We start from the raw sequence: 14,624 nt of genomic DNA on the forward strand, positions 1-14,624 counted from the left end.
ATGGCTTAGTTATAATGAGTTTGAGTGTGCAATGCAGGCAGACGTGCTGCAAATATCTGTGCACTAGTGGGACTATACAGAAGTCCAATAGCCACGTTTAGGATGTCACTAAGTTCACTCAGTGTTTGCTAGTATAATGGCTTAGTAACAATGAGTTTGAGTGTGCAATGCAGGCAGACGTGCTGCAAATATCTTTGTACAAGTGGGACTATACAGAAGTCTAATAGCCACGTTTAGGATGCCACTAGGTTCACTCAGTGTTTGCTAGTATAATGGCTTAGTAACAATGAGTTTGAGTGTGCAAAGGGCAGGAGGGTACAGTGGCAGGGTTGTGGGTCTCTAGGTAGAGGAAAGGAAGCCTGCCTTTCTATCCCTCCTAATGGGGAAATGCAGCGAGGAAATCCCTGACCTTAGCTACACAGACGCTGTCATCTTGTGTAGCTGTTAAACTCTGTTTTCAGGACCTGTCACCTATGGCTCTGACCCTGCCGGTATGAGCTCTTAAAAGGACTGATAGAAAGTGCTATCCCTATGCTGTCCAGCGCTGTGTATGGAGCGTATACAGTTGTATCGGCGATGGGAGCTGCGCCAGTGATGTCTGACACCAAGGACGCAGAAGGCAGATAATGGCGTGCTGGAGGAAAATGTCCGTTTTTATAATGCAGGGACATGTGACATGGACATCCTATCACACATGCCGTTGCTTCTCTGGCTAAAAGTCCACTTAGCTGTGTGTGTGTCTGGGATTGGCTGACATTCTGGCCCTCCCCACTACACGCGCACGCGCTTAGGGAAGGAAGACAAGGAAAAAAAAAAAAAAAAATGGCGATCGCCATTATCCATACAGCAGTGATCTGAACGCGCTGTTCCCGCACACTATACACTGAAATTTCATAATAGTGTGAGTCACAGAGTGACTTACACTATTACAGCGGAAAGCCAGCTAGGAATTAGCTGTTTTTTTTGCTGCTAGAACCGTTCTCGAACGTATCTAGAACTATCGAGCTTTAGCAAAAAAGCTCGAGTTCTAGTTCGATCTAGAACAGCCCCCAAAATCACTCGAGCCGCAAACTGGAGAACCACGACCCACGAACCGCGCTCAACTCTATTAGAGACTCTGCAAATGGAATGCACAAACAATTTAAGAAAATCTGTGCTCCAAAAGTCATATAGTACTCCTTCCCTTCTAAGCCATGCCATCTGGCCAAACAGTACTGTATGGTCCCATGTGGGGTATTGCCAAGTTCAAAAAAATTATATGACATATTGTGGGGACTTTTTTTTTACCTATTTCCCTTGTGAAAATTGCAAATCTGAGGCTAAAACGACATTTTAGTGGTAAAAATGTAATTATTTTTTCTTCACTGCCCAATAGTATAAAATTACGTGTTACATCTGTAGTGTCAAAATGCTTACTGCACCCCTACATGAATTTATTAAGGGGTGCAGTTTGTAAAATGAGGTCACTTGTGGAGGATTTTTGCTGTTCTGGCACCTCAAAAACAAATATTTTGCTGATGTAACGTAAACATGTGGCAAATGTTATTTATTAATGATTTTGTGTAATATATAGTGCTGGCAAAAAGTATTGGCAGCCCTGCAGTTCTGTCAAATAATACTCAGTTTCTTCTTGAAAAAGATTGCAATCACAAATTCTTTGGTATTATGATCTTCATTTAATTTCTCTTCAATAAAAAAAAAAAAAAAATTGTCAAAAAGCCAAATTGGATATAATTCCACACCAAACATAAAAACGGGGGTGGACAAAAGTATTGGCACGGTTTGAAAAATCATGTGATGCTTCTCTAATTTGTGTAATTAACAGAACCTGTAACTTACCTGTGGCACCTAACAGGTGTTGGCAATAACTAAATCACATTTGCAGCCAGTTGACATGGATTAAAGTTGACTCAACCTCTGTCCTGTGTCCTTGTGTGTACCACATTGAGCATAGAGAAAAGAAAGAAGACCAAAGAACTGTGTGAGGACTTGAGAATCCAAATTGTGAGGAAGCATGAGCAATCTCAAGGCTACAAGTCCATCTCCAAAGACCTCAAAGTTCCTGTGTCTACAGTGCGCAGTGTCATTAAGAAGTTTAAAGCCCATGGCACTGTGGCTAACCTCCCTAGATGTGGAAGGAAAAGAAAAATTGACGAGAGATTTCAACGCAAGATTGTGCGGATGGTGGTTAAAGAACCTCGACTAACATCCAAACAAGTTCAAGCTGCCCTGCAGTCCGAGGGTACAACAGTGTCAACCTGTACTATCTGTCGGCGTCTGAATGAAAAGGGACTGTATGGTAGGATACCCAGGAAGAACCCACTTCTTACCCCGAGACATAAAAAAGCCAGGCTGGAGTTTGCAAAAACTTACCTGAGAAAGCCTAAAACGTTTTGGACGAATGTTCTCTGGTCAGATGAGACAAAAGTAGAGTTTTTTGGGAAAAGCCATCAACAAAAAGTTTGCAGGAAAAAAAAGAGGCATTCAAAAAAAAGAACACGGTCCCTACAGTCAAACATGCCGGAGGTTCCCTGATGTTTTGGGGTTGCTTTGCTGTCTCTGGCACTGGACTGCTTGACCGTGTGCATGGCATTATGAAGTCTGAAGACTACCAACAAATTTTGCAGCATAATGTAGGGCCCAGTGTGAGAAAGCTGGGTCTCCCTCAGAGGTCATGGGTCTTCCAGCAGGACCCAAAACACACTTCAAAAAGCACTAGAAAATGGTTTGAGAGAAAGCACTGGAGACTACTGAAGTGGCCAGCAATGATTCCAGACCTGAATCCCATAGAACATCTGTGGAGAGATCTCAAAATGGCAGTTTGGAGAAGGCCCCCTTCAAATCTCAGGGACCTGGAGCAGTTTGCTAAAGAAGAATGGTCTAAAATTCCAGCAGAGCATTGTAAAACACATTGATGGTTACCGGAAGCGGTTGTTCGCAGTTATTTTGGCTAAAGGTTGTGCAACCAAGTATTAGGCTAAGGGTGCCAATACTTTTGTCTGGCCCATTTTTGGAGTTGTGTGAAATGATCAATGATTTGATTTTTGTTTCATTCTCTTTTGTGTTTTTTCATTGCAAGCAAAATAAATGAAGATAATAATACCAAAGAATTTGTGATTGCAATCATTTTCAAGAAGAAACTGAGTATTATCTGACAGAATTGCAGGGGTGCCAATACTTTTGGCCAGCACTGTAACTATCTGGTTTAAAGGTATACAAGTTCAAAGTTTGACAATTGGAAAATTTTCAAATTTGTTGTCAAATTTTCCATGCCTTTATAAATAAATGCAAACTTACATGAAGTACAATGTGTCATAAAAAACGGTCTGAAGAATCATTGGGAAATATTGAAGCTTTCCAGATTTATTACCTCAAAGTTAAGCCTGCTTTCCACCATACGATCCAGCATACGATATCGTATGCGATCGTACCCGCCCCCATCGTATGTGCGGCATGTTCAATTTGTTGAACGTGTCGCACAAACGAATAACCCCCCGTCACACGTACTTACCTGTCCATATGACCTCGATGTGGGCGGCGAACATCCACTTCCTGGAGTGGGAGGGACGTTCGGCGTCACATCGACGTCACGTGGCAGCCGGCCAATAGAAGCGGAGGGGTGGAGCTGATCGGGACGTAAACATCCCGCCCACCTCCTTCCTTCCGCATTGCCGGCGGGAGCCGCAGGACGTAGGTAAGATCTGTTCATCGTTCCCAGGGTCTCACACGGGTATGATGAACAACCTGACGTTCAATTTTTAGGAATTGAATGACGTGCGTGCGATGAACGTTTTACTGTTCATTCGCAATCACACGTAGCTGTTACATGCTACAATATACCTTACGATGCCGGATGTGCGTCACTTACGACGTGACCCCGCCGACACATCGTAAGATATATTGTAGCGTGTAAAACGCCCTTTACACTATTTAGAACTGTAAGATTTGACCTGGTCAGGAAGGTGAAAACTGGCTGGGTGGTGAAGGGTTAAGGTAAAATGAAACTATGTGTACTGTGTATACCTTTACTTTCCTAGGCCATAACCTATAGAAAAAAAATTAAAAGCCTCATAATCCTAAACCCGCAGTAATTATAATCCATTACTACTATAGGGCACTTCTGAATTTAACATTCACCCCTTCACTACCATAGGCCAGTAGAAAGTTTAGGTAATAACTCACATAATTCTAGAGAGATTATCAGGATTACTGTTCCCTGCTAAAACGTATATGCATAAGTTTCCTAAATGGATAAAGAAAATGTGTGAGAAGTACACATAGGAAATCAACAAGGCAAATATTATGGGGCTTCCTACTGCCTTTGACGCAAGCACCATTATATATATATAAAAAAAAAAATCTAACATTTACTCTTCTTATAGTATTAACTAGTACATCTGAATCACATACAGAATTAAAGGGAACCGGTCACCAGATTTGTTCTCCATAACCTGTGGCTCCCACCAGTAACTTCTTATATGCAGCGTTCTAAAATACTGTATATAAGAGCCCAGGCCGATCTGTATAATGTAAAAAAAAACACCTTTATTATACTTACCTGCGGTGTGATGTGGTCCAGTGGGTGTCGCTGGTCATGGGTCAGGTGCCTGCTATCTTATTAAGATCGCCGTCCTCTTTCCCAGCTCTGTGTGGATGACACGTCCTACATCATCCACACAGTGTCCTCCACTGCGCTCAAGCTCTTCTCTCTGCACTGCTAATGGCAGATCAAAGTATTGTAGTGCGCATGCATGGGTGATCTTTGACTTTTCCCCGCTCCTGTGCATTGCAGTACTTTGCTCTGCCCTCAGCAGGAAAGAGAGAAGTATGCGTGTGCAGGAGAGCAATGGAAGAAACTGTATGGATGATGTAGGACACGTCATCCACATGGCGCATGGAAGGAGGATGGCGATCACAAGAAGATATTAGGCGCCAGACCGAGACCAGTGATGTCCATCGGACCAGACCACCCTGCAGGTGACTATCATAAAAGATGTTTTTTATGTTAGACAGAGCGTATATAAGAGCTTACTGGTGGTGTCCACAGCTTATAGGGGACAAATCTGGTGACAGGTTTCCTGTAAGGAGAGGAGTGCCTGTATCCTACAATTTGGAGGTTTTAGGTCAGTTTCTATGTAGAACATTCACTACCATTATAGAATACAAAGTGAATAAACCAGAAAATTAAGAAAACTGATGAAAAAGTCAAGTAGCCAAAAGGTTAATACAGCAAAATAAAAAATAAACTAAAATCTCATGACACTAACAAATAAAAGCAAAAATAAAATGCTTTACTAAGAATATAATGTAAGTGTCTAAATCATTGCATACTGTCCTCACTGTAAGTGTAATGTAATGGAAGAAAATGTTTAGATTTTATCCATGGATGATTATATACAAACTGGAATCTAAACTTTTATGCTGTGAAGTTGGATAAATTCTGGAAAAGAATGTGACACTAGAAAGTCTGCATCTCCGCATCCTTTGTTATAGCAGGGTATTATCATTTCAATGCAGCCCTTCTTTACAAGTCTGTGTGATTAAGGAGGATCGGCCATGCGGTGCAAAGGGCATGGTGGTGGGAAAGCTGCTGCTGAATTCCAAAATCAGTGCATGGCTAAAGACTATAGCCGTTGCTCAATCAGGCAAAGGATACAAAAAATGAACATGAATTATTCAAATCAAATCTTGTCTCTTTCAAACCACATCACGATCCCCCCGCCATGTCCTTCACTATGTACAGTGTACAGAGCAAGACTAAATAGGGTGCATTCTGTCATGTTAAATGTCCTGTGGATACACTACAAAAAGAATACCTGAGAAGCGGCAAACCCAGCTCTGCAGCTAAACAGTATCAGACTGTGTTTCCCTAGAGAAGACAGCCAAGGCTTTATTTTTGCCTACAAAGCACTCCATGTGCACAATGCAGAGACTGGACTCAGTGGTACAACTTAATTGAATGTCCCAAAATTCTATTTGGGCAGATTTGCTCAATTTGGGATAAGAAAATGAGTGGGGGATGAAAACGGAGATGCGATTTGCATTGAATAAATTTGGTGCCAATTTAATCTACAAAGAAAAGGTTAAAAAAAGACAATAAACTAGTATATTCCACTCTCCACGGCCCTCCTCATACATCTACCACAACTGCCCAGTTCTTCTATTGCTTTATTTCAGCCTACATCTTCTGGATATTCCGGTGGGCGCTACTGACACACTGTTGATATGATGATGTGTGCCCCTTAAAACAGTTACAGGGAACATGGTATATCTCACTGACATGTGAGAACATTTGGCCTAGACACCTGTGCTGCCTACCAGAATACCGGGCCAAAAGGGGAGTGATCGAAGGATTGAAGGCCCAAGTAGCAGTGAGACAGGTGTGAGAAAGGGGAACGGTGAATGTAATACTTTGTTTTTCACCCCCTAACTGGTTCACAGAATTCATACGTTAATGACGTTCAGTGCACTCACATGCCATCTAGTCAGCGCAGACCTGAAAGAAGGAGGCCAAAGAAGAGTGATCAGAGGACTAGGCAGTGGTGGGACAGGCATGGTAAGAGCTTAAGTGAGCATAATAGTATTTTTTTTTTTTTTTTCATAAATCCTGGATGCCATTTTGATGGATTTGTATAAAACAAATCCAAAAAATGCGATCCTTTATTAGCAGCCTATCACTATCCTGACCTCTGGGGGCTCTCTGTATGGTATAATTGCTGATCTCAACTGTATGTATGAGTACCACTCTAGAATACTTTGCTAAATAAATTGACATTTTATCACTGCTTTGTTAACTGTAAAAGTTTGAATGTCCTCCTCCAAAAGTCATTTATGACTCCTTTCCAGGGGAGAGGCACATTGTATAAAAATAAATCTCTCCATCTCCATCACATGAGGTCCCTGGTGGACACAGACAGAAATACGCCCCTGGGCAAGAACAAAATATGGTCTCTTTGCAGCCCAAGAGTTCATCAAGATGCCCAATTCCACCTGCTTTGGAGATACTAATGGGCCCCCTTAGCTCTTGGGCCCCTGTGCGGCCGCACAGGTTGCACTAATGATATGTCTGCCCCTGCATGAGGTCAATTCCATCATTGACCATTATTATTATGAATGGTTGTTAGTGGCCTCCAAAATTAGAGCCACTAATTGTAACCTAATTTGTGATTTAACTTGCAGAGCTCATTTTAGTCCATTAGCGACCCCCCTTTACATTATATTTTAATCATTTCAAAGGTGAATTAAAACAAATAAGACTGAACTTCTGAAACCAGTCGCACAACTGACTGTCCACAGGTCATGATGCATGGTATTGCAGTTTAATTGTATTGACTTCAATGGAGCCCAGTTACAGTGCTAGAAGTTACATAGGGGTAGGCGTGGCATTGTTTCTAAAAGAAATCAGCCATCTTTTTTTAATACTGTATAGATTTATTTTTTTTTATCTCTTATTAATATCAGGTGTAGAAAAAATGCTGCCAAGTAAGAATGCCTTCAAAAGTAGAAATATTAATACTGCATTTTTATCAAGTAACAAAATGTAAATGGAACAAACAGAAGTGAAGTCTAAATCTAATCAATATTTGGTGTGACTGCTTATTACATTCAAAACAGCATTAAAGCAGCAACGCTTCATAAAGCACTTGCACACAGTTTGTGAAGGAAACTAGCAGAGAGGTTTCTCTAAACATCTTGGAGAACTAACCACAGATCTTTTGTGGATGGAGGCTTGTACAAATCCTTCAGTCATGATTTCTTATTTTTTCATTCACTCTGCATTTTTTTTAAATAAAAATAAACGATCAATGTTTCTAAATAAGTATTTAATACACTGCCGATTTTGTAAGTTTCCCCACCTACAAAGAATGGAGAGGTCTGTCATTGTTATCACAGGTGCACTTCAACTGTGACAGAAGGATTAAAAAAAAAAAAATCCAGAAAATCACATTGTATTAATTTGCATTTTATTGCATGAAATAAGTATTTGACACAATAGAAAAACAAAACTTAAAGGGAACCTGTCACCATTTTTTTGACTATTAAACCAAAAGTGTCACCTTGTTCAGCTCCTGTGCTGCATTCTATGAAGGTGCACCTTGTTGCTGACCCCCCCTTGCAGACTCCAAAAAGAACATTATAAAACTCCATCGTTGTATGCTAATGAGCTGTGTTGGCCAGATGGGCAGGCTCTATTTCGGGCTCCTGTCCCTCCTTGTCGCCTTGTTCGCCATCCTCCTGTCATGATTGACAAGGATGGCGCAGCCATCATCCCACACTGCAGTCCAAGTCTCGCGCAGGCGAATTGCTCTATACCCCTGTCGCGGGCAGAGCATAAAAACAGTTTACCTCGTGTGCGTCGGTGATGTATCTGCGCAGGCGTGAGATCATGGTCGGCGCTTTGCATGACAGCAGAGTCATCCTCGTACCCGACCATGACCACAGGGAACTGCGCCTGCGCGAGACTTGGACAGCGGCGTGGGATGATGACGGCGGCGGCGCCATCCTTGTCAATCATGACAGGAGCATGGCGAACAAAGCGACAAGGAGGGACAGGAGACAAAATAGAGCCCGCCCATCTGGCCAACACAGCTTATTAGCATACAACACGGTGGGATTTCATAAAGTTCTTTTTGGGGTCTGCAAGGGGGGGGTCAGTAACAAGGTGCACCTTCATAGAATGCAGCACAGGAGCTGCAGAAGGTGACACTTTTGGTTTACTAGTCAAAAAAATGGCGACAGGTTCCCTTTAATATTTAGTACAGAAACCTTAGTTTGCAATTACAGAGGTCTAATGTTTCCTGTAGTTTTTGACCAAGTTTACACACACTACAGCATGGATTTTGGCCTACCCCTCCATACAGATGTTTCAGGTTTCAAGGTTGTCGATGGGCAAAGATTTTCTATTGGTTTTAGTTCTGTAGACTGTCTAGGTCACTCCAGGACCTTGAAATGCTTCTTACGGAGCCATTCCTTAGTTGCCCTGGCTGTGTGTTTCAGGTTATTATCATGCTGGAAGACACAGCAACAATCTATCTTCAATTCTCTTACTGAGGGAAGGAGGATGTTGGGACTAAATCTAGCTGTATATGCTATCCATCCTTCCTTCAATACGGTGCAGTCTTCCTGTCTCCTTTGCAAAAAACCACTGGCAAAGTATGATGTTTCCACCCCCATGCTTCACGGTTGGGATGATCTCCCTCCAAACACGACGAGTTCTATTTTGGTCTCATGCCTCATCTGGATCATCCAGATGGTCATTGGCGCACTTCAAATGAGTTTGCAAATGTGCAGGCGTGAGCAGGGGCCCCTTGAGTGCCCTGCAAGATTTTAATCCATGACATCGTAGTGTGTTACTAAATGTAATCTTTGAGACTGTGGTCCCAGCTCTCTTCAGGTCATTGTCCAGGTCCTGCTGTGTAATTCTGAGCTTATTCCTGACCTTTCTCAGAATCATCCTTAACCCACAGGGCGATATCTTACATGGATCCCCTTGACTGAGTATGATTGATAGTCATCTTGTGTTTCTTCCATTCTCTAATAATTGAGTCTTCTCAAGTAGCTGCTTGCCTATTGTCCTGTAGCCCATCCCAGCCTTAGGCACGTCTACAATTTTGTCCCTGGTGTCCTTAGACATCTCCTTGATCTTGGCAATGGTGTAGAGGTTGAAGTGTGACTGATTGAGTGGACAGGTGTTTTTTATACAGATAACAAATTCAAACAGGTGCAATTAACACAAGTAATGAGTGCAGAGTATGAGGGCTTCTTCAAGAAAAAAAGAACAGGCCTGTGAGAGCAACAATCCTTGCTGGTTGGTAGGTGATCAAATACTTATTTCATGCAATAAAATGCAATATAAATTATTTAAAAATTATTGACTGCGATTTTCTAATTTTTTTTACTCCGCCTGGCACAGTTGACGTGTACCTACGATAAAATTACAGGCCTCTCTATTCGTTGTAGGTGGGAAAACTTGCAAAATTGTCAGTGTATCAAATACTTATTTTCCCCACTGCATGAGTATATTGTATATATATATATATATATATATATATATATATATATATATATATATATATATATATATATATATATATATATATACACATATACACACACACACACACACACACGTGTGATTTTCCATATCCAAGCTGTATAAACTTGAATGCTTGTTGGATGAAGTAGATCAGGTGATATGTGATGTGTGTTTGTGTAATAAGTGAGGATGTGGTCTAAAGGCCCTGTCACACACAGAGATAAATCTGCGGCAGATCTGTGGTTGCAGTGAAATTGTGGACAATCAGTGCCAGGTTTGTGGCTGTGTACAAATGGAACAATATGTCCATGATTTCATTGCAACCACAGATCTGCCAAAGATTTATCTCTGTGTGTGACAGGGCCTTAAGGATATCAACCCCCTTTAACAAGGTGTGCATAATTATTAGGTAGCTTGCTTTCCACAGGAAAAATGGACCAAAAAAAGAGCTTTAACTCACTCTGAGAACTCAAAAATTGTTACAAGTCTCAAAAGGATGCAAAATTACTAAGATATTGGGGTGTGATCACAGAACTACCAAAGGCTCTGTTGCAAACAGTCAACAAAATCACAAAAAAAGTATTGTAAAAACAAGATGCACATTATCTGCCAAAGATTTGAGAGGAATCAAATATGAAGTGACCAAGAACCCATTATTTTGCAGTGCTGTCATATTCCAGAACTGCAACCTCCCTGGAGAGCTCAAAAGTACAGTGTTCAGTGCTCAGAGACAAGGCTGATGTAAGGAAAGCTGAAGCCGACCACCACTGAAATTTATCATTTACTATTTAAAAGGGATTGTCACTTCATGTCATACTGCTGACCTTGAGCTGTTTTGCAATACCAGTTAGCAGCCGCGTCACAGTGAAGGAGCTGCAGACCACGGCTTCATACAATGTGTTTACATCTTCCGGCTGCCACAGCATATAACAGCTGATAGGTAGCGGTGCTGGGTGTTGGCCCTCACGCATTCCATATTGATGACCTATCCTATGAACAGATTGTCAATATGTTGTGACTGGACAGCTCCTTTAAGTACTTTTACACAATATCAGAAAGTCCAAGATTAGTATCAATTTTTAATTATTGTTGATTACAGAAGCCTTGTCGGAAGCCTCCCTGCAGTTCAAGCCTTTAGAGCTGCAGGTAGCGTCTGGCAAGATCATATGCAGTAAATAAGTCTTGAGAAATAACTATTGAATCGGAATAAAAGCTATATACTTGGCTGTAGTCTTTTATTTATCGACAAAGCACAATTATAGTCTGAAAACAATCTCCTTTTTAATTTATAACACTATTTCAATTTGACATCAGAATGACTTTTCACTGGAGAATACTTCTCCACCTTGCTTTAAAAAGATAAGAGTTTCCAAATTCTTGTGGTATTGTCATAGAAACAGCAGATCTGCACTATGTGTTCGGAGACCTGTGGCCTTGGTGCTGAATATACGTTATTTATATACATTTCTACAGAATTAATTCAGCTTATCCATTCACTGGGCAGAAAATGCACTTTATATGTATAGAGACATACAGAGCTGAGGGTTTTTCATTCAGCAAAACTTCAGATTTATTCACATGGAACTTGTAGTTTTCCATAAGATCGCAGATCAGCCCCTCTATTCATTCAAGTTGAAAAAACAATCAGCCTTGTACATATGTATCGGTGCTGTATTTACGCTTGCAATTGGGAATATTGTAAAATAAAATGTGACATTAATGCCATTGATATATATCAGTTGGCCTAAGCAGTGGTGTATATTCCCATTATTTTAAGAATTGTTAGGGCAAAAGCTCCCTCTCCCCTCTCACAGCCTGTAATCTCACGTACAGCGTAAGGAGAGAAGATACAGCTGCATCCCACCTCTGTTACTTACTGTTATACTCCAAATGGATTTTGTCAGGACCAAGAAAGGTATAGACATTTATAGAGAGTCTCTATGTGGGAAAATAAGAAGTATGTGTATTCACATATTGATTACATTAGATATGATGAAGAGGCAAAATATACATGTAAAACATTCCCTGTAAATGAGTGTAGTTAATGCTTTGGCAATGCCAAGTACCATGTAACACTACTGCATGACAAATAATTAGCACATCGTCTACATACCCTGATCTAACACTTCTTCCTCCTCTCGCTTAGGTTGCTCTTGTATGTTTCTTGCTTCCGGTTCCTTCATATCTTACAAAGAAAAAGAAAACAACAATATTCCCATGATACGTAAAAGCAAAGATTAGATAATTTAGCAGAAAGTTCTAAATTTTACGATTCTTACCATGGTGATGGCCGTGCCCCATCATCACCATATCTGGGCTGACAGGCACAGGGATATTGGCTATTTCAGGGATGTGTTGAAATAGTTTTTGGTCTCCTGTGCGTATGCAGGTCATATATGAACTAGCACGACTAGCATCCATGTAATACATAATGTACAGATTGCACATTTCATCGCTTGATGTTCCTCTGTTACAAGAGAAGAAAAAAAGTCAGTGAGTAGGAAAAGTGCCATATGCTTTGAAATTATAATTTATAATCAGATAGGTGGAGGGAAAAAAAGGTCAAAGAAGCAGCGCTTTAAAGGCGTTCATTGTGCAGGAGTAGCTTGATTAACGGGATACTGCAGTCACAAGGAAATAAATCCGCTCACAAGATGGCAATAACATTCCCTCATCAGCAGCAGGGCCACCATTAGTGCATGACAACATGACTGGTGTATAGGGCCTGGGGTAATTACTTAGCTTTATTAAGTCCCAGGCCTTGGCAGGGCCCCCTCTTCACTGTGCCCTAGTCACAGTAGCAGCATAGGGGCAGTGTAGCTTCAGCCACTGCACACAGCTAAATTGCATATGAAGCCCTTCTAGGGCTTTGCATGCAAATTAGCCATGTGGCGGAAGCAAGGACAGTGGAGCAGTGTACTTGAGGAATATTATACAGAGGGGCAGTGTGTGTGTGAGGATATTATACAGAGTGGCAATGTGTGTGGAGATATTATACATAGGGGCAGTCTGTGTGTGAGGCGGGATATTATACAGAGGAGCAGTGTGTGGGGGGATATTATACAGAGGAGCACTGTGTGTGGGGGGATATTATACAGAGGCGCACTGTGTGGCGGGATATTATACAGAGAAGCAATGTGTGAGGGGGATATTATACAGAGGAGCAGTGTGTGGGATATTATACAGAGGGGCAGTGTGTGGCGATATTATACAGAGGAGCAGGGTGTGTGGGGGATATTATACATGGGGCAGTGTGCAAAAGATATTATGGAGAGGGGCGGTGTAGAGGGTGTATTATGGAGAGGGGCGGTGTAGGGGGTGTATTATTAATTTTCTGAAGAAAATACTTCATTTTCTGGAACAACTTAAAGGGTTCTAACACTTTTGGCCAAGAATGGCAGTGAGAATGTGCAAGATTTAAGGTTTGTATTCAGAGTTGGGGTGACGCCTGGGCAGAGTCTAAAGGGGACACCAACATTTTGCCAGTATGGGGCCCTGAAATTCCTAGTGGCAGCCCTGAGCAGCGGTCTCTACAGGGAAAATGTAGTAGTGCATCCAATCAATGGTTATGGTAAACACAGCTGTTTGTAGTAGTTCTCCGTTATGGATAATAGAGAAGAATCTTAGACATTTCATCTGACTAGATAAAGACATTTTTTAGTCTCAGAAGAAAAATGATGTGATTGCAAATTGTGCACACTATCACCATTCCCTTACATTTCTTATTTGAGTGCCACGTCACTTCATGTATAGAGTTTGCATACTTGCGGTCACATGCCGACTAGACTTCTGAACTTCTCTCAAATCTCTCTGAGAAGCAGGGCAAGTCCAGTCAGCACATGACTGCAAGTATACAAAATCTATACATGAAGTCACAAGGGCGCTCACTCGCATATGGAATATCAGGGAATCATCATAGTGTGCACATTGTGTACAGTCAAGATTTGTCAGTCTGCAGTCACAAAATGGACTGCAGAATTTTCTTCTGAGAACAAAAACAGAATATATTGAAAAAAAAAAAACTTCTTGAAGACCATTTTAAACATACTTGATCCAAAAAAAACAAGCAATCTTTTTTTTTTTATATTTGAATGGCCAGTTTCAAGGTCATGAACAGGAGGATTTCACCAACATTATCTACAGATAGGTGACTCTACACTGGGAATGGTTAATGGAAGCCCATATGCTGTAAATGTGTTTCTGACTGCCCTAAATCTAGATAAGGTCTCTAACCAGAGAAGGCGACGGACTCATGGGAGCGTATATATTTATTGGTAGCGCATTCCCCGGTATAAGCAGAGGTGCAGCTAGCTCCAGTTATTTCCCGCACAGTATTCAGCCTAGGTAATACGCATATTTTAATTGAATATTATTTTTTTATTTGTGATTATTGTGGGCAATCAAGTGGCTAACCTTCTCAGATTCACATTATAGGCCATAATGTAATATTAATTGATATTTCACCCACGATGAATTCCTTGCTAAGATGTAACCAACAACCGTCTCCTACAAAGGCCAAATGATTACTACAGAGTGATGGAAGACCAAGCGGCAAATCACTGCATTTCCCCGCAAACGTCTCAGTGGT

At 41.3% G+C, this 14,624-nt stretch overlaps 1 protein-coding gene across 5 annotated transcripts in view; it reads right to left on the reverse strand.

Moving 5' to 3' along the window:
* Window positions 1-14,624, reverse strand: part of PAM (peptidylglycine alpha-amidating monooxygenase) — a 280,372-nt gene that overhangs the window by 69,329 nt on the left and 196,419 nt on the right. For all 5 annotated transcript variants that reach the window (XM_075325058.1, XM_075325057.1, XM_075325056.1 and 2 more), the window contains exons 13-14: window positions 12,316-12,503; window positions 12,150-12,221 (exon numbers count right to left, since the gene is read on the reverse strand). In XM_075325058.1, the coding sequence (XP_075181173.1) occupies window positions 12,150-12,221; window positions 12,316-12,503 (260 nt within the window). The remainder of the gene's footprint in view (window positions 1-12,149; window positions 12,222-12,315; window positions 12,504-14,624) is intronic.

Source organism: Anomaloglossus baeobatrachus, chromosome 1, assembly GCF_048569485.1.
Source record: "Anomaloglossus baeobatrachus isolate aAnoBae1 chromosome 1, aAnoBae1.hap1, whole genome shotgun sequence".
In the NCBI taxonomy this organism is placed as follows: domain Eukaryota; kingdom Metazoa; phylum Chordata; class Amphibia; order Anura; family Aromobatidae; genus Anomaloglossus; species Anomaloglossus baeobatrachus.